We start from the raw sequence: 12,205 nt of genomic DNA on the forward strand, positions 1-12,205 counted from the left end.
GGCCCAGCTCATCCAGCAGCCCGAGGCAGCAGGCGCCCGCATTCTCGGCTCGCGCCAGATAGGGCGCGGGCAGCCGCTCACACGCCCAGTAGAGCAACGTCCACAGGAGGTAGGGCGTCGCGACCCTAGTCCCGGCCACCAGAGGGCGCAGCAGCGCCTGGGCCGCCGCGTGCCCTTGCAGCAGGGGAACGGATATGCGCGTCTTGAGCGCCAGCTCTTGGCGGGCGAAGCAGAGCTGCCAGCCGGAGGCGTCCGGCCGCTCTGTGCCGCCGCCGCCGCCGCCGGGCACCAGGTAGAAGGAAGACGACTCCGAGGCCAGCGGGCCGGCCCACGAGTGGCTCCGAGGCCCCTGGGGCCAGCCGGCCACGGACACCACGGGGATCAAGTCGAAAAGCAGGAGGCGGCGCGGGGGCCCGGGCGTAGCCAGGAGGATGGTGGTGACCCCCGCGTGGCGGGCTGCGTGGACCAAGCGCGGGGCACCCGGAACCGGAAACGGGGACTCAGTGACCGCAGCCAGCGAAGCAGAGAACCAGGCAGCCACCTGGGCGGGGCACAATGTGGGCCATGCCTCCGGAGCCTCCAACGGCTGTGGCACTGGGCTAACGTCGGTTGCTTTGGTGACGTCACCATTCGTTTTTTTCAGTGGTGAGGGAAAGCCAACATCGGTTACGTCTTGTTGAGGCAACTCTGGCACTGAAACATTACTAGGTGAGTTTTCCAAAGACTCGTGTGCCTCAGGCTCAGTGACGTGTAAGCTGGTCCACAGAGATTTGCGGATCCTTGGGAGTTTCTTTGCTTTGGGCTGGGTGGATCGAATCACGTCCTCCTGGGACTGGGGGTCCTAGGCAATCCTGCCATGCCTCCCGGACCGAGGTTCCGCGTACCTGCTCTGGGAGGAAGAGCCATGTGTAACAGGATCCCACGTCCGGTTGCAGCTCCTGCCCAGTGCCATCTAGCGAAAGCACGGGCACCAGGAGTGTGAAGCCGGCGTCGTAGTGAGGTCCCCGAGCGTAGGGACCTAGAGGCGCAGGCCCCAGATCCAGGGAGCCCTCGCGAATCCCGCAACGAAGTTGCAGGAGCTCTGCCTGAGGAGGAAAGCGAGGGTCCCGGCGGTGAACGAGACCTAAGGAAAGAGAAGGGACCGTAAAGTCGTGATCCAGAGCCGGGGCGGGGTGAGGCGGAGCTGAGATGTGCAAGTTCCCGAAGGCTGGGAGGGTTACTTACCAAGCAAAGAGAAAACAAAGTCCTTGGCCTGGAGGAGATCTGGTCCTGGATTGGGACCTTCACTCCAGCTCGCCTGCACACCCAGCTCCTGGATCAGCTGGGTTAGTTCTTGCAGCTGCGCCGCAGAGCAGAAGTCGATGTCCGTGAGCGGCCGGGCTGGGGCTGGGGGCGGTGGGCCCCACCAGGGAGCACTCCCCCAGACCGCGGAAGCCATATGGCTCTGTCGTTTGGGGGCTAGGAAATACACAGACGGGAGGAAGCCCAGACGGGCCGTACCTTTTGCTGCGGAAAACTGGCCCCCGTTCTTTGCTCTTCCAGAGGCCAAGAGGGTTCCCAAGACACAGTCCGCCAATGGGTCTGCAGACGAAGGGCCCTAAATTTAGTCTTGAAAGAGAACAAATAAATACCTCCTCCGTCCTTGCCCTTTTCTCATATGCTGGTCCCCGCCCGCATGGAACGGTTCACCTGACTCAGCCGGTAGAAAGTAGCTGTTTGGCCCCTCCTAAGGAATGCAATAGCCTCCTTCGCTGCCCCTTGTCTACGTCCACTTACCTCTTTTTCAGAAGAGGCTAGTGGTTTGCGGCTTCCCTCTTAGGGTTAGCTACAAAGGCTGGGAAGAGAATGGATAGGAAGATTCAACAGGTAACTTCTTCCTGCTGCCTGTAAGGCCACGCCCTTAAATTATAACCACGCCCCTTTCTGGAGACTGTCGGGGTGGTTCCGGACCAGCCCGGCCTCCAGTCAGAGTTCAGTCACTCCTTTCGCTCTGCAGAGATCTCGCGGCTATCCTGGGAGTTGTAGTTTGTCTTCAAAGCTACCAGGGCGTTGGGGCCACGCCCCCACATCCTTTCCTGTTCCGTTGAAGTAGTGCCTGATGGAAGCTGTAGTTTCTATGGAGGTAAGCTATTCTGTGTCTTTATGATAAACTATTTTGTGTCTTTACAAGGCCAGGTGAACCGCACAAACACTCCTTGGGGTCAGAACAGAGGCCTAATAGGATGAATCTGAATAGCAAACCATAATGAGGGACATACTCTAGGGCATGCGGAGAAATAAGGGACTCTATATCTCACTTGGGAGTAGAGGAGCCCTGGTCATTTAAATCTAGAATGGTTCTTGCATGCAATTATAACTTCACTTTAGAGATGAGACTGCAAGCCTAGAAAGGTTGCACATGACTTGTCCAAGGTCAGAGCTGAGCCAGAGAGGTGTTGGAAATGGGCTCTCCAGCTGGGACGTATCTCCTTGGAATCAGTGGTGGTAACGTTAGACAAGAACACACCGATAGTGTGCATGTAGTGACCCAGGGATGGACATCTGACTCAGGGAAGGGACATATTAGTGTTGCCCACCTCAGACACACAAGTGGTGGCAGGGAAAACGCTTTGGAATCTCGCAGCTTATGTGTGTATACAGAAGAGTTATCAGGACTGAAAATCAAGTCCAGAGGAAACTCCAGCTGGGCTAGGGCAGGGCAATGCAAAATTATCAGGGGAAGGAAATGGCTTTCAGCGACCAGTGCTATCATGGACACAGCTTAAGTCCAGGATGAAACTAGGAGCCAGAATAATAGGACAGAAAGATAGGACACCAGAGACACACTCACAGATTAGATCAATGCACACTGGACCAGGAATTCTTACATGCCTTTTACCCAGGGGTCTGTCTCCACACTGAACTGGGACTAAGTCCATGGGCAAGAAAATTAAGTGGAGACACCTCGAAATATTTAGAGGCCTATGAAGGAGGGGTACCCTCAGAATCCAGGGCTCAATTTGGGGAGCCTAAAACACAAGGTTTCCTAGTCACTGACAAAGAGAGGTCTTCTTCCTCAGTAACCAAGAGCCCCAAACACAGCCCAGAATGGGGGAGGCAAGTTTCCATACATCTGGTCGTGACCCAAGAGACCAGATGAGGAAAACTGAAGCCTGGGCTCTTTCTCACAGTCTGGGGAAATCAGGCACTGGGTGTCCATCCCCACATCTTACCTCCTCCCTAAAAAGTTCTCTGGGCTCTTGGGGAGCTTTAAGATGCTGGGGGTGGGTGACAGGGAAAGGGAAATTGCTCTAAACTGTAAAGCACTGCTCTCCAATAGCATTTTCCATGATGATGCAAATGTTCTAAATCTGTGCCGCCCAATGCAGTAGCCACTAGCTCCATGTACCTACTGAGCCCTTAGAAGGTCGTGGCTCTGAGGAACAGAATTTTTTTTTTTTTTGGCCAAACCATGAAGCTTGTGGGGTCTGAGTTCCCCGACCAGGGATTGAACACCAGCCACAGCAGTGAAAGCGCCAAGTCCCAACAACTGGACCGCCAGGGAACAGAATTGGATGCCAGGGAAATTCCGCTCCCTGAGGAAGAGAATTTTTAACTTTTCAACTTAATTTTTAACAGAATTAATTTTCCTTAATTTTAACTAATTTACATTCTAATAGGCATTTGGCTAGTGGCTACTGTAATTGACAATGCAGCTCTAGGGCCTTGGGGATGACGGATTCAGCTAGACAGCGATGGAGGGAAAGCAGGGATAGTTTAGGTCCTCATCAGGCCCTGTGGGATGGGGCTGGGGTGCATGTCCTCAAACAACCACAGAACACTTCTCTTGTCTCTTTATTCCTCATGCATATCTGTCCCCTCTTTTGCTAAGTTGCTCATCACACACTGATATCCCCACTCCTTGATGGTCTCAGGTGAGTTGTTGGAGGTCTCTCAGTGAAGGCGCCTGGGAGACAGAGCTTCTCACTTGTCCCTGCCTGCTCTGAACTGTCTCTGGCGGGCGTCAAAGACCACATGCCCGAGCCGGGTGCCTGACCCAGGACAGTAGGGCTTCCAGCTGGTTTTGGGAGGCGTAGACATCTGGCGATGGTTCTGGCAGGCTGGAGGAACTGTATCCATGGGGTGGTACACCCGTCCTTGGCCGCCTGCTCGCCGGGAGGATGATTGCAGCACAATCAGCACAGGTACCTCTGAGAAGGTTTGCAGGTCATTGAAGGCCACCTGAGCCTCGGGAGAGCAGGAGTTCTGACTGGGTGGGATAGAAGTCCATGGTATGTGCTGCCCCTTGTGGAAGTCAGGATTTGGGATAAGGCATGAGTTGTTATGGAGGCCTGATCTCTGGGATAAGCCAGAGTACTGAGTAAGGGCTGGACCCTTATGGGGGCCAGGAAGCTTGTGGAGGCCTGGATCTTGAGCAAGGCCTGTGTTCTTGGGGAGGCCTGGGTCTTGGATAAGGCCTGGACTCTTGTGGGCGCCTGGGTTTGTGGTAAGGCCTGGGTTTCTGGAAACTCTGCAGACTTTGGAAGGGCCTGGGGTCCTTGGGAGGACAGAGCCTTGGTTGAGGCCTAGAGTCTCATAAAGTTCAGGGGGTTGGGCCTGGCTTGGGGTTTGAGAAGTAGTGGATAACTGGGGAGGGATGGGGCCCTGGGAAGAGAGGACAGACTGAGAAGACTTGGAGGTTGGGGGAAAGGTGGGGGGTTGTATTAAGGTGGAGGGCTTCTGGTGGTTGCTGTGTTGATGAAGGACCCAGGATCTGGGAGAAGCAAGAGGTAGATAAAGAGTGCATGGTGGAGGCATGGTGCATGGTGAGCTCTGGGCACTGTTTGGAGAATGGAAGCAAGGTTGAGAAGGTACAGCATCCTTGGAGTACAGGGATTTGGGGTAGACTGGAGTCTGGGGGTCCGTGTTTCTCTTCTCAGATCTGCAAGGAAGGAAGCTGCAGTAAGGGAAGGTCTTGGACTGTACAAAGTTGTCTTTGGCATCATTTGAGATCTTCCATTCCATATTCCCCAACTCCAGGTAACCCAGTATGGATCCTGTGGAGGGCTTAGCACTGTCCCCACTACATTGCTTGGGTGTTTGTTCAGCTGTACCAGAGCTCACCAGACCATGCCCCTCTTGGGGCCTGGAGAGGGTACCCAAGTCCTTTCTGGAAAACCCAGAGTTCTGAGGGGGACACACATGGAATAAGTTCTGCTTTACCCTGCGGTCATCGTAGACCACACGGCCGGAGGAGAGGCCTTGGCTGAAGGCAGACAAGGTAGAGGGAGTAGAATCTAGGATGGGGGTAGGGGTGGTGGAAGGGACTGGCGTGGTCGTCAGGGCCATGACCAGTGCTGGGACAGAGGTTGTGGCAGAGATCGGGACAGGGGCTGGTGTAGGGGCTAGGGCAGGGGTAGTAGCAGGGGCAGAAGTTGGCGGAGGGACTGGTGCAGAAGTTGGGGGAAGGACCAGAGTGTTGGCATGGGTATAGGTCAGATGAGCATGGGTCAGGGTGCAGACAGAGGTGTGGCCCAGGGACTGGGCTGAGGCATGTGAGGGGGCCTGGGCTTGGGCCTGGGCTGGGGTATGGGCTGAGGTATGCTCAGGGCCATGGACCTGGGCAGGGCTGTGCTCAGGGGTGAGGGCTGGGGAGGGGTTCTGGGCCTGGGGGGTGGTGTGCTCAGGGGAGTGGAATGTGGAGCAAGTCTGGGCCTGAGGTGGGGCGTGCTCAGAGGGGTGGGTGGAGGAGAAGTTCTGGGCTTTGGCAGGAGTGTTCCCAGTGGGGTGCACTAGGGAGAAGGCCTGGGCCCGGGCGGAAGTGTGCTCATGGGCGTGGCCTCGGGAGCAGGTCTCGGAAGTGGGGGGTGTGCTCAGTGGGGTGGGCTGAGGAGAAGGTCTGGGCCTTGGCAGGAGCATGCGCAGGGGGCTGAACTGGGGGGCGGGTCTGGGCCCGGGCTGGGGCCTGGGCTGGGTCAGAGTCTGGGGTCTTAGTCTTGCTCTCTTGGGGCAGGCGGAGTGGAACCACGTCCACCTTGCTCATCCTGCGGAGCTTCGAAGATGTCTCTTACCCGGAGTAAAAGTTGGCTTGGGACTTTAAGGCTGTGACCGGAGGGGCCTCCCCAGCTCCCACTACCCGCTCCTTCCGCAGTCCCCGTGGAGCCTCCGTGGAAGCCGCAGCCCGTCCACACTGAGGCGCCATCCAGCGGCACTCAGAAGCCTTCTCATCTTTTGTGTATCGTATCCGGGAGTCAAGGTGGTTTGGGTGCCCGAGCAGGAAGCTTGGGCGATGGCGGAAGCGGGCAGAAACTCTTGAGCGCAGGTTCTTGGGATCCACGGAGCAGCGCCTGCGCATGCGATGGCTGCCTACACAGCTGGCTTGCTTGTCTGCGGGGAAAGGCGAGATGGGTCAGGGCCTGGGTTTCTGAGGGGCTGAGAATCAAGGCAGGGATAGAAGAAAGGGGACAGGCCCACATCCCCTGAGCCCACACTGGCACCCACTCACCTTTGGGGAAAATATTATTGAAAAGTGCCCGCAAGAATCTCTTCAGATGCCTCCAGAGCTGAGGAAAGAAGGGGAGTGGGGAGGCCGGGAGCAGGGTGAGCCCTGAAATCCAACCCTTGTCCGGCCACACCCCAGCAGCCTTCCCACCTCAGCCCCTTCAAGACCCCAGGGCTCCCCCAACCCCGCTGCCCAGATCCTGCCCTGACCATAGTCACCACGTTGATCCACACGATGAGGAAGATCAAGCTGACCAGGAGCAGAAGAATTGAGTCTTCTTGCTCCTGGCATTTCCTGGGGATGGGGCCAGGGGACGGCTCGGCTCCGTAGCAGGTTCGCTCACCCATGGCCGCGGGTCCCAGGACTGCCTGGGCCCCCTGCCCTGCACTTTTAACTGGGAGTCAGACTGGGTCATAATGGGGCAGGTGGTGAGGTCACAGTGAGGGAGGGGGATTCCCTGGTAACCAGGGTGGCATTCCCTGGTAACCAGGGTGAGGTAAGCTGAGCCTGGACAGTCAAACAGGGCCTGTAGGCTGGCACACCTCCCCTCGAGCGGTCAATCATTCGCTCACAGCCCGCTGACTCACTTGTTCAAATGACACATTCCATCTCTTGGCCCCTCCTGAGACTAGGAAGACCTTGGCCTCAGAGCCCTGCGGATGGCCTGGCTGGAGTCCACAGCCTCAGCCTTCTTCATGCCCTTCACTGGGCGTGGAGCTGGACCTGCCCAGATGTGGAACCTCCCAGTTTGAAGCAGCTTCTTGTATGAGGCTCTTTGGGGACAGAGACAGCTGAGACACGGAGGAGGTGCCCAGAGACCAGTGGTTTGGAGTCTGCAGCTGCAGATCTACTTAGTGCATGGTATAGGACCAGGAGGGGCCTGCTGGCAGGACTGTGGCCACTAAACCAAGGGGACCCTCAGGCCAAGAAGGGGACACTGGCTTCTTATTGCAGGAAGCCAAGGGCAGGGACCCAGGCTGGTAGAAGGAGTGGTGCTTCCAAGCCACAGACCACCAGTGTTTCCTGGACTCTGGCGCTCTTTATTGCTCTCTCCATGCCCTGCCGCCCCCGCCCCCCATTTGCTGCTAGTCAGTTCATTTTTCCAGTCTGGCTCCCATGCAGAGAGGGCCTCGAGGCCGAGGTGGAAGGTAGCAGCGAGTTGGCCCGCGCTTGGCTCTCCTGCGGTTGCCGCTTCCGCTCCAGGCTGTCATACACCTGGTAGTTGGCATTGCCCCCCGGGTTCCGCCTGAGTGGCATGAAGGTGGGCGGGGGTGGTGGGTGCTCGGTAGCCTGGACGTCGGGCAGGGGCTGGGAGGGGCGGAGGAGCAGCGCTGAGCTGGGAGCCGGGGCCCGCTGGTACGAGGCCTCGGCCAGCACCGTGAGGGAGGCGGAGATGGCCAGAGGGCGCCGCACGGGCAGCATCTCGGCCCATTCGGCCGCCCGGCGCCGCACCTCGTGGGGATCCCGGGAGTACTTCAAGTGTCCCGTGGAGGGGTGCGGGCTGCGGTTGGGTTGGCTGTGAGCACAGCTGGGGAGGCTCCATCCGTGGCCAGTGGGGAGTTGCGCTGCCAGGCTTCGGGCCGGCAGCCCCGAGGCACCAGAGCGGATGGAGGCTCAGAGCCCTCCAGACCACTCCGCCGCTGATCCCAGGAGTCATACGGGAGCTGGCCCCTTGAGGGGTAAGTGCTGTGTCCCCCAGGGACCCACGAGGGGTTAGGGGGCAGCCGTCGGGGAGGTGGTGGAGACGAGGTCCACTGGTCAGCCTCCACGTTGCCCCAGATGCGGGTTGGTGAGCAGGGGGCCCCGAAGGACTGCAGCCTTAGCTCGGACTTGGCCTCCACACGCTTGGCCATGCGGCGCAGCTCGGGCGACAGGTAGAGACAGGGTGGTGGCAGGCTGGCCAGGATCCCACCCTGGCGGCCCCAGAGGCCCACGTTGGAGGCCCATCTGCTGGTAGAGCCCTCCCCAGCACCCCCACGGGTACTTGGGTTGTGGGAAGGAAAGATCATCCTCCTCCTCCAGGTAGGAGTCCGGGTCCTCCCGATCAGAGGAGGGCATCGGCCGCAGGTGTGACTATCCCGTGGCTGCGATGCGGCCTACGGCAGCCTGAGCGGCTGTAGGGGAATTGTCTGCGGTTCTTCGGCCTCCGCTGGTGGCTGCCGGGGCGGCGGCTGCAGCTGCGGCTACGGTTGCCGAGATGATGGTAGGAGGACAGGGGGTAGCAAGCGGGCCGGGCCGTCTTCACTTCCACAGGGTCCAGGGTGCAGTGGATGTGGACGTCTTGGGCCTTGGCTGGAGGATGTTTGGGGGAACTTTCACAAGCCTGCGAGATGTCATCTGGCGGAGGCGAGAGTCCGTGAGGGCAGGGCAAATGTCAGAAGAGTTCAGGGTTGGGAACCTGGGGGCCTGGGTTTCTAGGGCCCTGGGAGTAGCGGGGGCGTGGTGCCGCCTACCTGTCTTCCGTACTTACTTTTCTGATTAATCCAATAGATGGTCTTGTCTAAGGCATTCTGGAGCCCATGCCATACCTGGGGTGGGGTGGGGTGGGGTGGGTGAAAATGAAGGCCAGGCTCTCTACCCTCACCCCCCGTCTCAGCCAAGACCGTTCCTGCAGACGGAGGTGCAGGCTGCAGCTGGTTCCCACCCTCAGCCCTCTTCACCCCTACTGGTGGTCCCCAACCATCGCTGACCATAGTTGCCATGCTGATCCCAATGCTGACAAGAACGACAAGGCCCAGCAGCAGGAGTAGGAAGTCCTCCGCATTCTGGGTACTTTCTTGGTATTGATGGCAGCACCCCAGGTTGTCATACCAGAGCCGGTTTTCCAAGGTGGGGGGGTCCTAGGGCCACCTGGGCCGCGGGCCGCCCCCCCCCCCACCAGCCCTGACCCACAGTGCACTCATGCCAGGACCTGCGGACACCCACCAACAGGTGAGGGAGCATGGTCATAATGAGGCACGTTGCAGGGAGCCACAATGCCGAGGTGGCCAAGCTTTCATCCACTCAGCTGGCCCTTTATGTGGCCATCTCTGCCCTCGGCTCCCACTACATGGAGCCTAGTCCCCAGAGTTCAGTCTGTCCTTCTGTCTCCATGGGGCCTTGCTTAACTTGATTTGCAAGCATGGTTGCTACAGATGAGAGACAGTCTTCATAGGGACTGAATCATGCATAAAGGATTTCCTCCATTTCATTGTTCGAGACATTATGGCAGCTTATGTAGCCTGTTGGGATTCCCCACTCACGCCTGCTTGGGGCCAGCAGCGAGGGTGACTAGATGGATGAGTGACAGTAAGAGTCCCCTCTGGGGTCGCCCCACTGCACCATCCCCTCCTTGTCCTGCTCATTTCCCTGTCATAACCCCTCTAGTACCCACCCCTTCCTGCCAGGGATTGCAGCCTTAGGTGTTGGTGGTCACTGAGCCCACTGGCCCCTTTAGTTCAGAGCAAGGGTTTGCCGCCTTTTCCAGAGACCACCCCAAACCATGGTTTCTCTCCTTCCTAACCAACTTCCCTCCCACTGAGCCAACCCTCCGAGTTGAAAAACGGTTAGCTGCTGTCTTAAGAAAACCACATGAAATTCACAAAGCACAAAATAGATGTAGTTGTTGATATGACAAACGGAATCTACTATTATCAACCAGGTTCATTGCTGGGGTCTGTGAAAGTGGTACCTGGGGAACCTCAAGTCATTTTCTTTGCACAATGAACATCTCAACAGATATAGAGGAACAGGGAGTTCCTGGGATGTCCGGTGATTAGGACTACACGCTTTCATTGTTGAGGGCCCCAGTTCAATCCCTGGTCAGGGAACTAAGATCCTGCAAACCACACTGCATGGCCAAAAAGAAAAAAAAGAAAGAAAGAAATAGAAACAGCCAGTGGGCCTTTTCCATCAAGACTTCAAACACATAGCAGGTGCTCAATATAGACCCACTTAATGGAATCAGCTTAAAATGATCGATAACGTTAGTCAAATGAAAATGAACAGAGAAGCAGGGTGATTCATAAAAGGCCTATCTGCTCACATTCCAGGAACCCATCTGGTATGGAAGGTGAAGTCTAGTCCCCTCGGCCTGGCTCCTTGTTCCCAAGTTGTGTGCGTGTGTGTCTAGAAGTAGGTAGGGCCTGGGTTTCCCTGCTGTCCAGTGGATGCAATATCCTGATGAGTTTACATGGGAAACTGAGGAAGGTGGGAGGAGACTCTGACGGGCCAGGCTGGCTCAGTAGCAGTGGGAATCTACCTGTGGGAGCAATGGGACGGAGAGTCTGAGGCCATGAAGTTGATCCTTGGTGTCCGCGTGACCATGAATAAGTCACTTGGCGTCTCTGAGCCTCAGTCTCCTCATTTGTGACATGGAAGTGCTAATCAGAGGAGTGAGGGCACACAGGGCTGTGTGGAGGCAGCCCTTGAGAGTGTCCTCAATATTTTATCCTCTGCTCCAAGCCTTCTCGAGTATACAGGAGCTTTGGGTTCTGACTGGGGAACTGTGAGGGCCTGGGTACCCTCACTCAGCCATCCCTCCCCAAAGAAACCAGGGCTTCAGAGGGACCACACCTCACCTGTAGTTACAGCCTAAACCAGGGCTCTGGTAGGAGCTGGACCTCTGAGAGACTGAGGCCATGGGGATGAGGGTCTCCACTCAAGTGCAGTACTGCCTGGGGATCTGGAGTGGGATTTGGGGGGCTTCCCTGGGCACTAAAGAACAGAGTAGAGGCAGGTGGGAGGCTTGGAACCAAGAAGGGCCTGGGAAAGGGCTGAGGACAGGGCCTGGTGAGGCCAAGAAGTTGATGAGGGTCCTCAGGGCTCTCTAGGCCCTGTTGCCAGGGAGATCATTTCCTTAGCAACCGGCTTCTGGGTGCTGTGTGGGCCCTGGCACCCCCCACACCACCACAAACCACCTCCTCTCTTCTTTTTATTCTTCTCCCAGTCACCTCTCTGTCAGGGAACGGTATACCTAGGCCTTTCCCATCCCCTCAGCCGTGCTGGATCCAGAGACTGGGGGGTAACAGTGGGACAGGGCCTCCACCTCCCTGGTCAGCTCCCGCAGCTGCCGCCTCACGTCTCTGGCATTATAGGCTACGCGCCCTGAGGAGTGGCGCCGGGGGATGTCTGGGACGTGGGCCGGGCCCAGGATGGGTGGCTGGGCTGGCGAGCACTGCTTCTGTTCTGCTTGGGGCACCCCCCAACCGTTCTTGTGGCTCAGGGCCTGAGGGCTGTGGGGCAGGGGTTCACAGGGTACCGGTAGGCCTGTAGGCCCAGCTCTGACTGCCTCTCTTTTGAGCAGCCTTCCCTCTACAGTTTGCTGGAACCGGATGGTCTGGGTAGGTGGCTCCACAACATCCTGGGCCCAGGGAGTCCAGAACCCCTGGGTGGACTGAAAGCCTTCCCAGTCCTTGGGGCAATTCCAGTTGTGGGAGCAGATTGTTGTGTGCTGACGTGGGGGTTTCTCGTCATCGCTGTCAGTTGTCAGGGGCCCAGGCTACGGGGTGGTGGGCGTGGCGTGCTGAAGAGTCTCGACGGCGACGGCGGCGAGTGGGTGGGGGGGACACGGTCATTTTCACAGGGTCCATGGTGCACCGAAGGCAGACTGCAGGGGTGCTCTGCTTCGGGGGCTGGGTCTGCTTCCCAGGTGAGCATAACTTAGAAAATTCTGTGGATCGGGGACAGGTGAGAGGCTGGTGGGGAGCCTGGCTCCTCCAGGGATGGAGAGGCAGGTTGCAGGAA

The 12,205-nt window shown here is 57.8% G+C and overlaps 4 protein-coding genes across 4 annotated transcripts in view; all 4 read right to left on the reverse strand.

The window, feature by feature from the left end:
• Window positions 1-1,982, reverse strand: part of LOC114889563 (transmembrane protein 102-like) — a 4,793-nt gene extending 2,811 nt beyond the window's left edge. The window contains 3 exon segments of the mRNA XM_029212906.1: window positions 1-755; window positions 757-1,123; window positions 1,225-1,982. Coding sequence (XP_029068739.1) covers window positions 1-755; window positions 757-1,123; window positions 1,225-1,438 — 1,336 coding nt within the window. The 5' untranslated portion in view covers window positions 1,439-1,982.
• Window positions 1,983-1,999: 17 nt separating this feature from the next.
• LOC114889565 (uncharacterized protein SPEM3-like) lies at window positions 2,000-6,828 on the reverse strand. Its single transcript, XM_029212907.1, has 4 exons — window positions 6,691-6,828; window positions 6,485-6,542; window positions 6,051-6,366; window positions 2,000-5,884 (listed from the first exon to the last, which is right to left on the reverse strand). Exons 1-4 carry the CDS (start codon window positions 6,826-6,828, stop codon window positions 3,964-3,966), a joined length of 2,433 nt encoding a protein of 810 aa, XP_029068740.1. The 3' UTR covers window positions 2,000-3,963.
• LOC114889566 (uncharacterized protein SPEM2-like) lies at window positions 5,915-9,424 on the reverse strand. The gene is given in 7 exon segments (XM_029212908.1): window positions 5,915-8,034; window positions 8,037-8,422; window positions 8,424-8,554; window positions 8,556-8,818; window positions 8,952-9,009; window positions 9,172-9,321; window positions 9,407-9,424. Coding segments are annotated over 7 exon segments (1,470 nt in total). The 3' UTR covers window positions 5,915-7,570.
• SPEM1 (spermatid maturation 1) lies at window positions 9,319-12,201 on the reverse strand (the record flags this gene model as incomplete). Its single annotated transcript, XM_029212909.1, is given in 4 exon segments — window positions 9,319-11,704; window positions 11,707-11,750; window positions 11,752-11,943; window positions 11,945-12,201. Coding segments are annotated over 4 exon segments (789 nt in total), but the record flags the coding sequence as incomplete, so codon positions are not given.
• Window positions 12,202-12,205: the final 4 nt, after the last annotated feature.

This window comes from Monodon monoceros, unplaced genomic scaffold, assembly GCF_005190385.1.
Source record: "Monodon monoceros isolate NGI ecotype Baffin Bay Population unplaced genomic scaffold, NGI_Narwhal_1 Super_Scaffold_9, whole genome shotgun sequence".
Taxonomy (NCBI): Eukaryota; Metazoa; Chordata; class Mammalia; order Artiodactyla; family Monodontidae; genus Monodon; species Monodon monoceros.

Bases quoted from the DNA above. Each gene is read 5' to 3' on its own strand.
- LOC114889565 (XM_029212907.1), bottom strand. From the start codon at position 6,828: ATGGGTGAGCGAACCTGCTACGGAGCCGAGCCGTCCCCTGGCCCCATC. The intron at 6,367-6,484 runs GTGAGTGGGTGC...CTTTCCCCGCAG, and splicing joins CAATAATATTTTCCCCAAAG to ACAAGCAAGCCAGCTGTGTA. The intron at 5,885-6,050 runs GTAAGAGACATC...GCTCCTGCCAAG, and splicing joins CAAGCCAACTTTTACTCCGG to GCCCAGACCTTCTCCTCAGC.